This window comes from Myodes glareolus, chromosome 15 (genome assembly GCF_982192425.1).
Source record: "Myodes glareolus chromosome 15, mMyoGla1.1, whole genome shotgun sequence".
NCBI lineage: Eukaryota > Metazoa > Chordata > Mammalia > Rodentia > Cricetidae > Myodes > Myodes glareolus.
Window position 1 is genome coordinate 31,600,570 of NC_142040.1, and position 13,751 is coordinate 31,614,320.

At 35.6% G+C, this 13,751-nt stretch overlaps 1 protein-coding gene across 5 annotated transcripts in view; it reads left to right on the top strand.

Moving 5' to 3' along the window:
* Adamts6 (ADAM metallopeptidase with thrombospondin type 1 motif 6) overlaps positions 1–13,751 on the top strand; it is a 211,614-nt gene that overhangs the window by 107,467 nt on the left and 90,396 nt on the right. For all 5 annotated transcript variants that reach the window (XR_015734982.1, XM_087896876.1, XM_048442950.3 and 2 more), the window contains 2 exons: positions 235–380; positions 2,523–2,586. Coding sequence is in view for 4 of the 5 variants with exons in the window: in XM_087896876.1 (XP_087753002.1) it covers positions 235–380; positions 2,523–2,586 (210 nt within the window). In the remaining variant the exon portion in view is untranslated. The remainder of the gene's footprint in view (positions 1–234; positions 381–2,522; positions 2,587–13,751) is intronic.

The window sequence follows — 13,751 nt, forward strand, 5'->3', positions numbered from 1 at the left end:
ACTGCCAAAGTCAGGGAACTGGTACACATTGGAGACTATAAATGTGACCAGCTGAAGATACTTTGCAAATCATATGCACCTTTACAGTGTCTAAACACGGTTAAAAATCTGTTCTCTTCTCTTGAGAATGCTAATGCTTAAAATTGGTCATTACCTGACTTTTATGAAAGTTTATGGACTTCTATCTTGTATCTGCCTAAAAAATAATTCTTTGTGTTTTGTGTCCTCTTACAGTGGTGCTATCAGGGAGAATGTGTTCCTTTTGGCACTTGGCCCCAGAGCATAGATGGGGGCTGGGGTTCCTGGTCGCTGTGGGGCGAGTGCAGCAGGACCTGCGGGGGAGGCGTCTCTTCATCCCTAAGACACTGTGACAGTCCAGCGTAAGTAGCTAAAGTAAGCCAGAGCCAACAAAAAGACACAGTTGGAAGTGATTCAGAGCTGTGGTTTCACATGTTATCTGTAAAAATGTTTCTCTAGCAAGCCAAGTGCTTGTCTTCAGAAGAAGCAAGAAGTCCAGGAAAGTGGAGGATCTTTGTTAGACAGACTTTCTTTTTCTTCCTTTCCCCTTATTGTGTAAGTAAAATTTAAGAAAGAAAGAAAGAAAGAAAGAGAGAGAGAGAGAGAGAGAGAGAGAAAGAGAGAGAGAAAGAAAGAAAGAAAGAAAGAAAGAAAGAAAGAAAGAAAGAAAACAAACCTTTCAAATAGAAAAGCATTGTTTTCTAGATAAGTTAGTAATATTCAGATTTTCTCCTCTGAAGACTATTGACTTATGGATGAATCCTTGTCTGGTTTCTGCTACATTACCATTATTTCCAGAAAAAGAAGGGCTTTTCACATGTCACATAAAATTATTACTGCCACATTGCTATTAAAAGGACCAATGAGAGCGCTTCAGGAGTTGAGATGCCTCGATTCACGTCACAGATCACAATGAAGACAATTCTGTCCATGTGTTAAAGTGGCTTCCATTCACATGCTCCTGTCATCTCTCAGTACTATTGCAAGCAGGTCAGCCTGTCCCTATCCCACCACTCTCCAGCCAGAGTCCCCACGGGGCAAGGCCAGCCCATCAGTATACTTTGCCAGTTCTATTTCCTCTCCATCCTATCAATGTACAGGTGGACTGGTACTTTAATTCACTTTTCCTATTCTGCCAAGACTCCCTGCTCCTTCACTGCTGCCTGCTACCTACCCATAGTGTCTAGAACTGAAGCTGAGGACCTTTTCTGATAAGCAGTCTTTGGTGAAGAATGATGTTTTAACATCTCTACTCACCCCACCCACTAATCTGGATAAATGATAGTCTAGTTTAGTTCTTTATTTGTTCTCATTTTAACCCAGAACTCTTAGCTTTTTTCAGATACCTCATTTCTAATTTTTTATCTAAGAATATTTTCTTTAAAAGAGTTCTAAATTTCAACTTCCCACTTTCTAGCAGTTGTACCTTCCTACCAACAGAGATTCCTGTTATAATTTATAAACTACCCTTAGCTGTCATCATTCCCCCAACTTTGTTTGGCCTCACAATCTCTTTCTCTCAGCTTGACTCAAGTTGATCAATCCACTGGTCTTCAAAACATATTCCAAATCCATTGATAAAAGTAAACTTGATTCCTTTTTAAGCAAGTACAAGAATAATTAGCCTAAATTCAACACAGCCTGCTATAAACTAGTATCCCACAAGGCTCATAGTTTACCAGTAAGGTTTTGGGGTGTTTGTCTCCCTTGGCGGCTACATGGCTTCTCTGTGACTCTGCCTACTCTTGCTCTACATCTCTGTTCAAATTTTTCACCTAGCTTTGCTCTGTTAAGCCATTGACCGAAATCAGTTTCTTTATTAACCAATGGCAATAAAACATATTCACAATATACAGAAGGGAATCCCACATCCGTTTCTCACTCAATAATAGCATGTCTGAGTAATAGCATGTCTGAATTTTAAATACTTTAAATATTAATTTACAAAAGCAAATATTTGATATTGTATTTTTCACTAATTTGGAAGTAATATAATACAAAGCCATCTTTTTGCCATCTTTTTAAATTTGATATTTTTAACTTTATGTTGAAATTAAATGAAAATGCATTTTTGTATTATTTACTCTGAACTGGATCCATTCCCAGGAAGTCATTAAGTGTTATCTCTTTGTTTCCCACTTGAAAGAAAAGATTATAGTTTGTGTTGAATGTAATTTAAATGAATTTTCATTATAGATGATGTTTTTAAAGTCATTGTACTGAGTGGAGTACTGTACTATGATAATTAAATATACTAATTTAATTATATTTTCCTGAGAATATAATCATAATTCCTAAGTCTTACAAATTATTTATATATGCTTCCATAACTTTATGCTGAATAACCATACTCATTGTTAACAATTATCATTATTTTAATAATTGACAAAACATCACGTTTTATATCTTCTTAATGTAACTTTTGATGAGTTCATCAAGCAACATATATAATCTTTGTTTGACAGATGCATTATAATCACGTGTTAAAAAATGTTGTTTTCCAGACCTTCAGGAGGTGGAAAATATTGCCTTGGAGAGAGAAAACGGTATCGCTCTTGCAACACAGATGTAAGTAAACCCAAAATTTGCTATGAGTAATTAGTTGACTCTTTTCTCATACAGGGAAAGCTTTCAATTTTAGGCTTTTTAATCAGAAATTCGTCTGTGTAAGGGTCACACGAATTTCCTAAAAAGCTAGCCTCAGCACTGTCAATTTCAAATCAGTAAGACCATGAGGTAGTTCCAGAAGCGGGAGCAGGTGTCTTCTCTCCAATGGGGAGACCCACATGCCCTGAAAAACCTGGTTTCAACTCCCAGCCTCGCTGTCACATGTGTCTTGAGTACACAAGTGGCAGTCTTTCTATACTCTTCACCTTGTTTTCTGTTCCTCACAGCAAGAAACCTGAGACTCGCACACCATCCCTCGTCTTTTGATGTTCAGTTCCTTCAGACTCAACATTACAATCCATAGTCTCTTCTGTCCTGAATTATGTCCCTGCCACTGGCAACTACGAAAATATTTATGTGCCCTCAGGAATTCATGAACCATTATCAGCAGAATTTCACTGTCTGACTTTTCTGAGTTTCCCTTATCTTTACTGTGCTAGCTGCACCTCTGTTGCTGTGATGAAATATCCAGACAAAGGAACCCAGGAGAGAAAGTGCGTATTTTAGTTTACAGCTCCAGAACCAGTACAGCCCATCTTGGTAAGGAAAGTATGGCAACAGAGCATGAGACCTGTCCATCATGTTTGCACCAGCTAGGTAGAACAGAAAGAAAACTGAAAGTAGGACCATGTTAGAAAACTTCAAAGCTAGCTCCCAGTGACATAATTCCTCTAGCACCACTACCTCTTAAAGGTCCCATAAAACCTTCTCAAATAACACTACTAGCTAGAGACCAAGTATTCAAACACAAGTCTTTGGGAGATATTTCATGTTAAAACAGCATTTATCTTCATGGTTTGATGGAAACCATCACTCCTTCAAATCTACTGTTTCCTCTGTAGTTTGCAAAATGGGAACTTCTTGACTTTCTCCTTGGTCGTGGTGGACGGCCTCTTGTAGTGGATTGACTATCTTTCATTTGGTTATTCTGTCCAGAACATTATTGCTCCCTCCTGTGTATAAAACACACTGTTTTATTTTGTAACATTGGAATATTAACAAACTAAACTTCATTCACATTTCCAGTCTACTTCTGCCTTAATTCCTTATAAATTCATAAGTGTGCAGAATATTGTTCCCACATATCCTCTTCTGGACTTTTCCATAAGCATACAAGCATCTTTTTATCTAAAAACAAACAAAAAGCCCTTGCCAGTTATTTCAACCACTTTTTTGCCACCCTTTGGAGGAAAGAAATTCCTCCAAAGACTTATCTGTATATACTGAATTGAGTTCACATCTAATTTTTTTCTGAATTTGTTCTTTTACAATTTTATCTCCATCATAATGTTGACATGCTCTTACCAAGTCACAGATGCCTTCAAGATTTGCTAAACCCAATGGTTGGTTGTAGTCATCACCTTCCTACTCATTTGAACATTTTAATTATTCTTTTTCATTATTGCTTCTCCATATTCTCCTAATGTTAGACTACCCAGGCCTTTGCCCTTGACTGTTTCTCCATTCTGCTGATACTCATTTTGTTTCTGATCTCATCCAGCTTCAGTGATTTTGATCCTATATCATTAAACTTCAAAATTTATACCTTTCAGCCCAGCTTTCATCTTACTACTTGGGTTGACCTTTAATAAACATGAAGTATGTACTGTATGTGAATGTTATCTACAAAACTATTCAACACTGTTCTTTGTAAGTGTTCTTTACCTCAGATATCTGTTCCACCAGTGTAAGTCAAAATTCTAGAGGTTCTTTGTTTGTTTGTTTGTTTGTTTGTTTTTCCCCAGTCTTTTCTGTTTCAACCGTCTGTATCCATCTAATCCCTTAGGAAATTCTGTTGTATTTTTACCTTAAAGATATATCTCAGATTTGACAGCTTTTCACTACTTCTGCTACTTCTACTCTGGTCTGAGTTACTAGTATCTATAATTATCAATTTAATAGGATTTTATTTTTGTTTTTTGGGGTGCTTGTTGCTAAGCTCCAGATCTTACACATGCTTAGGCAAGTGCTCTACCGCTGAACTTCACCATCAAATCCTTTGAGAGCCTCATGTGTTGATTTACTAACAACAAACTTTTACTCTCCGGTTTCCAATATTGGAGGAAGAGAAAGTCAGGTTATCCTTACTCTTTAATCCCCAACACTTCACTATTTCTTATATATGAAATTATTATAAAAGCTAGCAAGATCTATAAAATCTGACTTCCATCGCTTCTGAGAACTGACCTGTTAGCAGCTTCTTCATCATTTACTCTGCTCCAACTACATGGGTCTCCTTCTGTAAACACGCCACTAGTGCTCTTTCCTTAGGAATTCTGTTTTGACTACTCCCTTTGCCTTGTGCACTTAATGCTGTATGTCCCTTCATCTTTACTCAGCTGTTTCCTTCTCAATAAGGCCTAACCTGGATACTGTACTTAAAATTGTAAGCTTCTCTCCTCATCTATTTCTTTCCCCTTTTAACACACCTGTTCATATTTTATTCTGCTTAACAGATCTCAAAGTAAACTTTTCAAATACTACCACTATTCATTCCCTTAAATTGAATGCCTGATATATATTTTCAAGGAATCAATTAAATGCAGGAAGTCACAACAGAGAATAATAACAATATGTTGACATGAGTCATATTTTACAAAGGTATGTAGACTTGACACATGGCTAATTAGGAATTTAAGGTTCATTTCCATAAAAAGCTAGAGAGAACTAAAAGGGAAAGAGAGTTGGCCAGAGAAAAGCTAGTGATGTTAAGGACATCCTAGGTAAACGAAGAATGAAGTGCAAGACCAGTGTGCTAATGGTCTGCTCTATGTTCTGAGGCATTTAGAAACCATTGAAAGAGTCATAGACTTTGGCTTTAGATTTGAACAGATTGAAGAAAGACAAGAGTACAACATAACAGTGAATAACTCAATAGGAATTGTAACCAGAGACTGCATTTTATTTCCAGGCTGCCCAGACACAGAAACTATATTAATTGCAATACTGTTTGGCCTATTAGCTCAGGCTTCTTATTAAGTAACTCTTACATCTTAAATTGACCAATTTCTATTAATCTGTGTATCACCACAAATCTGTGACCTACCGGTAAGGTTCTGGTGTGTTTCTCCTTCGGCAGCTACATGGCATTTCCCTGACTTCGCCTTCTTTCCTCTTCTATTTCTGCTTGGATTTACTGTATTGTCATATTCTGCCCTGCCATAGATCAAAGCAGCTTCTTTATTAAATAATGGTAATAAAACATATTCACAGCATACAGAGGGGAATCCCAAATCAAGGAATTTAATGACTGAAGTGCTGAGACAGAGGCTCTCTACAAGTAAAGAAAGTGGAGTCTAAAGAGGGCTATTTGGGAGAAAATTAGGAATTAACTTTTAAAAAGTCATAAAAGTAAAACCACAACCAAAATGAAAACAAAATAAGACAATAGGAAAAATAGAGTGAGTTGGGTAGAAGTTGAGATAAAAAAGAAATACATTTGAACTTATGATATAACAAGTGAGTGTGTTCAGAGATGACAATTCCAGAAGGTGGTCACGGGAGAACATGCCCAAACTGGAGTGGAGACAAAGCAGTGGGAAGAACTTCACTGCTTGTAAGACTGATGGCTCTTCCACATGAGTGTTGAAGACACTCAGGATGATACCAGAAGTTGGTGTATGGGATGAGACTGTCTTAATTCTCATATACCTCAACCCCTCCTCCAAGAGAGAAAATGATCCTTATTTATTAAGCCCCAAGCTGATTTAGATTAATGACACCAATGTCAGAAGAATAGAGGTTTTATACAAGGACAGGAGTGAAGACCTATTGTTGTATCATACTATTAGGTAGAAGTGTGAAACTCAAACCCTTCTCCTAGTTCACAACTATTTCCAGTATTATGTAATTGAAGGTGTGAACATACAATAATATAGGCATTATACAATATGAGTAATGCCTGCTAGGAAACAGAACATGAAAAAAAATGACAGGCACTGTTGCCTCATGAATGTATTGGAAGCTGAAACTAGAAGCTGGAATGATGACATTTTTATTACTATTTTTTCCTTTTATTTCAACTTTTAATGAATTAGCTCTATAGTCTTGACTCTTCCATATTAACTCATTTTAATTACTCAAATAAGAAAGTCATACTTACTTCAGTATTTCGTTGTTTAGAAATTTTCATATTTAAGCGAAATGAACTGTCTTTGAATTAAATGTGTCCAACCCAGGTTTTAAAGAGCTGTCATTTTTACCATGCAGTTTTATGAAAAGAGATTTTCAGAATTATATATCATATAAGATAAAACAAAAGTGTACCTGAAAGATTCTATTTTATAGGATGGAATTTATTAAGAAATCATGAATGATGAGTTGATTGTAGTAAGATTAACTAAGATAAGCAAGAATTCATTGTATTCTGTTATCTATAGCAAGTGGAAAACCTAGAGAACTGGCTGGCCCATATGTATTTAATAAATTCTGCTTGAATTGTTTTTGGATACACAATCTATTCAGTATAGCTTGTCAATTTTCTATATATGTAGAAGCCTTGCTTATTCCCTTCTTGTGTACCAAAGTTTCTAAATGCACAATGGTTAAATGTTAATATTTCATATACTGCCCAGGTTTCTGTTGTGTCTGAACTACTCTGAATTAAGAGAGATAAAAGAATTCACTTTTAACAGGTCAGCCTCATTTCATACCGTGTGCTCATCTACCTCAATCCTATGTGTGTCATATTTTATGACCCTGTAAGTGAGTTTTGAGTGAGATGTTTCCAATTAGTTAGAATTAAATAAATAGTTAACAACCAGAAAACATTTTATAAGCATTTTTTACTTGCTTATTTGTGAGCCAAAAGCTTTCTTGAGACTTAAGTATGAATAAAACAAATTATAAATTCAAATGATCCTGGAAAAAATTTTAAATCAAAACCCAGAATTAATGTCAAGCAGTCAAAGAGCAGGAGAACAGGGATTCTTTTGTTTTGTTTTTGGTTTTGGAGATGGTCTCACTCCATAGCCCAGGCTGGCCTGAAACTCAACCATGTATTCTTAATTTGCTTTGAATTGCTGGCTATTCTCTTGTGTTAGCATCCCAAATGCTGTGGTTCAAAATGTGAGTCACCACATCGAGCATCAAAGTCATTGTGTATGTATTTATTTATTTGGAGATCAAATTCAGAGCCCACTGTGTGCTACGTAAGTGTTGTACTACTGAACTATGAGCTATAGCCCCAGCCCAAAAAGTGTTTCATTCTCATGACTAGGCATGCTCTGTGCTTTCTAACTTTTTCCTGAGTATATATATTTTAATGGAAAGTGGAAAACCTAGGGGACTGGCTGACTCATGTGTATTTAATAGATTCTGCTTGAATTATTTCTAGAGTATACAATCTATTCAATATAGCTTATCAATTTCCTAAGGTCTTGCTCATTCCCTTCTTATGACTGGCTGGTTGTTACTTTGCATTTCTGGTTATTTCTCATTTTACATTAAAAATAGTCGTTTTTTTTTGTTGTGTGTGTGTGTGAGTCTGTTTGTATGTATGTCTGTGTGTGCGTAGGGTGGGAGGCTCCATTGGTAAAGTACTTGCTATGTGAACATGAAGATATGAATTTGAATCCCCAAAACCCATGTAAAAAGCTAGTTAGTCTATAACCCCAGGATTTGGAGTTGGATGCATGGAGTTTGGAGGGTTCAGGAGCTCAATGGCCACTCAGCCCAGTTGAATGAATGAGCTCCAAGTTCAGTTAGAGACTCCATCTCAGATAATAAATTGAAAAAAATCAGGGAAGATATCAGCATCAACTTCTAAACTTCATATGCTTGCAAACACATGTGTACATGCACATGAACACTGTGTATACACATATATGAACACATAATTCTCCAAACACATGTACATATGTACATAAAACAATAATATTAATAATGCTATTGATAATTGTTGTTTATAAATTTTTGACCAGTTGTTCTAACACTACATTAAAATCATTATTGAAAATCTGAATATTAGATTAATCGGAGAATTAAAATCTGAGTGTGCTCCATACTGCCCCATACTACCCTTGATTGTTTATTTTCCAGCAGTTATTCAAATGTAAAGGGTCACTGTTATTAATTGCTACAACAGTTGAGTAGTGTTAATATAAAGAAACTCTGATTGCATTCATAGTTAATATCCTACTAAGGGAATAATATAAACCTTATACCAAACATTCAGCGCCTTCTGGTCTGAGGAATTATTTTCTGAACTATATACTCAATACTGCCGTATCCAAGTTCCACTGGACATTGCAAACACTTCAACTGGTAGAAAACATTTAATTAAAAATAACCTAACAAAGCAAAGAAATAACACCAGATGTGTAAGTAATAATGCAGTACATAAGAAACACAGAAAACAATACAGCATAACTCTTCCAAAAATTATTAACCCTATAGCAAGGGCATCTGATTAGAGTGAGTTAGAGGAAATCTCAGAGAACTCAAAATAATGATTCAAAATATATTTAAAGACATAAGCAAATGGCAGGATATAATAAGGATGGATAATACGAAAGATAAAATAAAAAGCAAAGGTTAATACTGATGAAAACATAATCTGAAATTAAAAATAATTATAGGAAGTCAGAGTTTAAAAGTCTGTGGAAAGTCTCAGATACAGAATAGAACAAAGAGAGAACTGAATGTCTGGAATATCTGAGCATGAAAACAAGGGTGAGGAACTGTAACAAACTTGCAGGAACAAAGATAAAATAATAAAAAGGGATCATTGGGAACTATGAGGTGGATACAACACACTGAAAAGATCACATTTATGAGTTAAAGACACAGAAAAGGGCAAGGATCTCTAACTCTACAGTAAAAGCTTAAAGAAATCCTTCAGATTGGAGAGAAAAACATATCCATCCACAAGGACATAGGAATAAATAAACCATGAAGGGATAGTGCTAAATAAGAGAAGGGGAGAAATACTACAAAATCAACAGAATAGCAGCAATCAATGCACAGTTTTAATCGCTGAATATCAATAATCTCAATTCCTCAACCAGAAGACACAATAGTAGATTGGTCCAAAAAGAAGGATCTATCTATGTGTTGCTTCCAAGAAACACCACACACACACACACACACACACACACTACCAAGCAAGTGGACGTAGGACTTTGAGAATCCCTTTCAACTCAGTTAGAAAACAACAAATGCTGGTGAGAGGTGGGAATGTGTGAATGTTTATCTAAGGTTAGATGGAATGTAAATTGATGCAGCCTCTGTGAAAGTTGTGTGGAGGCTTCTTAGAAGCAAAAATAGAATTACCATATGATCCATCTATACCATTCTTAGGCATTTTCCCAAAAGTCTCCATAGCCTTCTATCAAGAAACTTAAATATCCATGTTTACTGCTGCTCTGTTCACAATAGCTAGGGCACAGAATGAGTTCAGATGTCCTCTAACTGATGCTTGGAAAATGAAAATATGATACATATATTCAATAGAATTTTATCCAGCTGTAAGTAAAACTGAAATTATGAAACTTGCAAGATAATGGATGGAACTGGAATATATCTTACTAAGTGCAGTGACACAGGCTCAGAAAGTTTATGTTCTTTCTCATATGTAGATCTGACACTTAGATATTTACATGTATCTATTTATCTTGGAGTACCTGTACAGAGCTCAGGAAACTAGAAAGGGGCTGTGAGAGGAAGGTGAGCAGTCTTAAGGAGCAAAGATGTAGTAGACACATATGATAAAAAGAAGGTGGACACACGGGGAGTTAAAGCTTTAGTATGGATGAGGATGGATGCACAGGAAGTGGAAGAGATGCACAGTGTGTTGCCCCAAACTAAGCAAATATGAACAATCCTTAAGGAAACCTATTTCTTGGGAAAAGGAGAAAGAAAAATCAGAAGAAAGAAGAAACAGTATAAAACTGGGATAGTATCGGTGAGTTAAATATGCACTACAGGGTCTTTCTACTTACTAAAGGTGACTCACAATTTCTGGTATAAGAGTCTTAGTGAAATAACCCTAGTACAGAGTCAAATGCCATAACTTCTAAGATTTATAGCATCTGTAGACATGACAAAAGGAGCAACATCCACACTGGGACACCTCACTGCCTCGAAGCTTGTGTCACCTATGTACAGCCCTATAGTGGTAAATTGGATTGAAAAAATATAAGATATAAATCTTTTGCTTAAGTTATAGGGAATTAAAGCCTAGAACCAACATAGATGAAGTAGTCTTACTAATTAATAGCAAATACAAACAGGATATCTACAGTTTCTCCTTAATGTTATATAATATTCGTAAAGATGGAATAGGGGACTTATAAAGACAAGACTCAATACAAACACAAAAATATATCACAAATGGGTATTCAGTTATAAACTTGACCTGTCATCTTTAAAAATATTTTTAGAATTATTTTATGTGTATGAGTGTTTGGTCTGCATGCATGTGTGTACCACATGCACGTCTAGTTTCGTAGGAAAAATATGTGAAGTTTAGGCAAATGTTTAGGGAAAAAAGTTTAGGAAATGCTTATCTATCCAAATAGTTGAAAGTACAATATAGTTTGTAAAATGTATTAATACCTATAGATCTGGAAGAAGGTGATAAAGATTTTGTTGTTATTGTTTTTATTTTGAAAATGTTTACAAACTCTGAAGGCCTGTGGCATTGCTCTTGGGTCCATAGGGCCCTACTTGTTGGTCTGGGGAGAAGATGCTAGATTAGTTTTAAGATTGTTTTATATACATGCTTTAGGACAGTGTTGATACTATTATTATTCTTAATAGTCTAAAATCATACTACATATTAAACTCTCCATTTAAAAAAATAATCAAAAATAGGTTTCAGAAATTTCTTCCAGGTGTTACTTTCCTTTGATTACTTTTTGATCTCTCTCCAGACCGGCCAATGCGATTCCTGCTTAGCTTATATTTAATTTTCACATATTTAGAGCTTTCACTTGTGAGAACTGAAGTCAGAACACCTAGGAACAGAGACTGGGAAACAGTCTTATCCAGATGCTCAACAATTCTGCCTCAGCGCGTTTGCACTTGCTGCCCTCTCAGTTCTTCAAACAACTTATCTCTCACCTCACCACCAACTTCTTCATTCTGCTTCACCATTCTTTTCATGTCAAGCTACAATAAATTTTATGAAAGCAGGCATTTTAGGTTTTACTGTTTCCCCTCTAATCCCAAAGCCTAGATTGCATCTGACACATATTATAGAACTTAGAAATACTTGTTAAGTGAACCTAGGCCAGTTCTTTGTAACTTGTTTAAAGAAGACTACTGGCTAATTAGTATGCACATAGAAGAAACTTATCAAGGCCTGGGTATCATTCAATCTAAGAAGATTTGGTTAGTATAGATTCAGAAGAAAGAATAAAAATTACGTGGTTGTTGGAAGGCAAGTTTTGGTGGAAATAAAGGAAGTTGCTCATAGTTGTAGCTCTCTGAAAAGTATTTGTCTATCCTGTTCATGTTTCTACAAATTGGATTTCTGCTTTGGGGATAATTGTGGAAGAAACTAAGAATCTGTTCAAATGGTATTACATAACCTCTCACCCCAGATCTTGACAGATATGATTCTGTACTGGCTCAACAACTAATCAAAGCTGACCTGTCTCCTTTTTTTTTTTTTTTTTTGTAAATACTTCTATTGAAGCATGGACATGACCAATTTCTTACATGAGCCTATGCTGTTACATCATTTGGAGTGACTCAAGGAGGTATTATCATTCAGATAAAGGGGCTATCTTCATACCCTGAAATTTTTTATGAATCAACTTTTCTGTACTCCCAGTTCTTTCCTTATGAAATAATTATGATTACTTCATGAGAGTGCTATTAGGGATGAAGCAGCTTACATACCTAAAGATCTCTGAAGTCTGTCACAGTGTACTTAGAACTAGTTAAGTGGCATTTACAACAATGCTTTGATTTTATTGTAGCTGACTCTATGAGAGGCACTCAGAAGAAAAGAATAGGTAAAAAAAAAACTTCATGTAATGTCATCTAAGTGCTTCAGTAAATAGCAGTCCCCTTTTATTGACTATTTGCTTTTCTTCAGTTTTAAAGGGGTCCTTAGAAAATACTGAAAACCAGCATTTTTAATTTTGTATTTGGTGACTAGCTTAATATGTTAACTCAGCTTTGTACTGGTGTTTGTATAAGAGCTTGTGTTTCTGTGCAGTTCTTGTCTTTGGTATAGGATGGCCTTTTCCACTATTCAGAACACATAATCTCTTTCTGCCTTCCTGCATAGTTTTACTTGGCTTCCCTGTCTAATCCCCCCAGCACAGTCTTAGTGATCTCCCCAGGTCCATTTTCTTTCTTAACTATCTCAACTGCAATACTTTGGGACACACTCAAAGTTTTCTTTCAAATTCAGTATTTCCATAACTTATTACATAGCTCATTGGTCTTTCACACATGCAACGCCTAAAGATAAGCTGTAAGATATTGTTGTTTGCTATTTTTATTTCTTGAAGTAATTATATATTTTTCCCACCTCAATCTGGTCTTTTCAACTAGATTAAAAACTGTGCTTGGACAAACTTTTAAGTGGTTGATACTCTTTTTGGTGAAAACTTGTATCTATAGTTCAAATTACATATATTTTTTAAATTGGTATTTTCTTTAAAAACAGATTTGGTAGTTGGTAAAACCACTAACAGACAACTTTAGCTCTCATGAAAGAGTCTTTGAAAATAACTTAGAAAGAGACCAGGGAAATGACCCAGTGGTTAAGAGCATATGCTGTTCTTGCAGAGGACCAGACTACACATCTAGAACCCATTTTGGGTGACTCTAGCTCCAGGGGATCTGGCACCCTCTTCTGGCATTCATGTTTATGTACACTCATGTGCATATTCTCTTGCACCCTTAAACACATATGCATAATTAAAAATAAAAATTAGTCTTTAAAAAAGGGAAAATAAGTTGGAGAAAACAGTCTTTATTATGTTCAACCATGTTTATCAGATATAAATAACCAATGACAGTTCTGAATAGGCCTCCCCAAATCATAAACATTTAAAACATTTTGAGGGTATTTTTGCAGATTTTGTTTGCTTGTAGTTTGATTATAT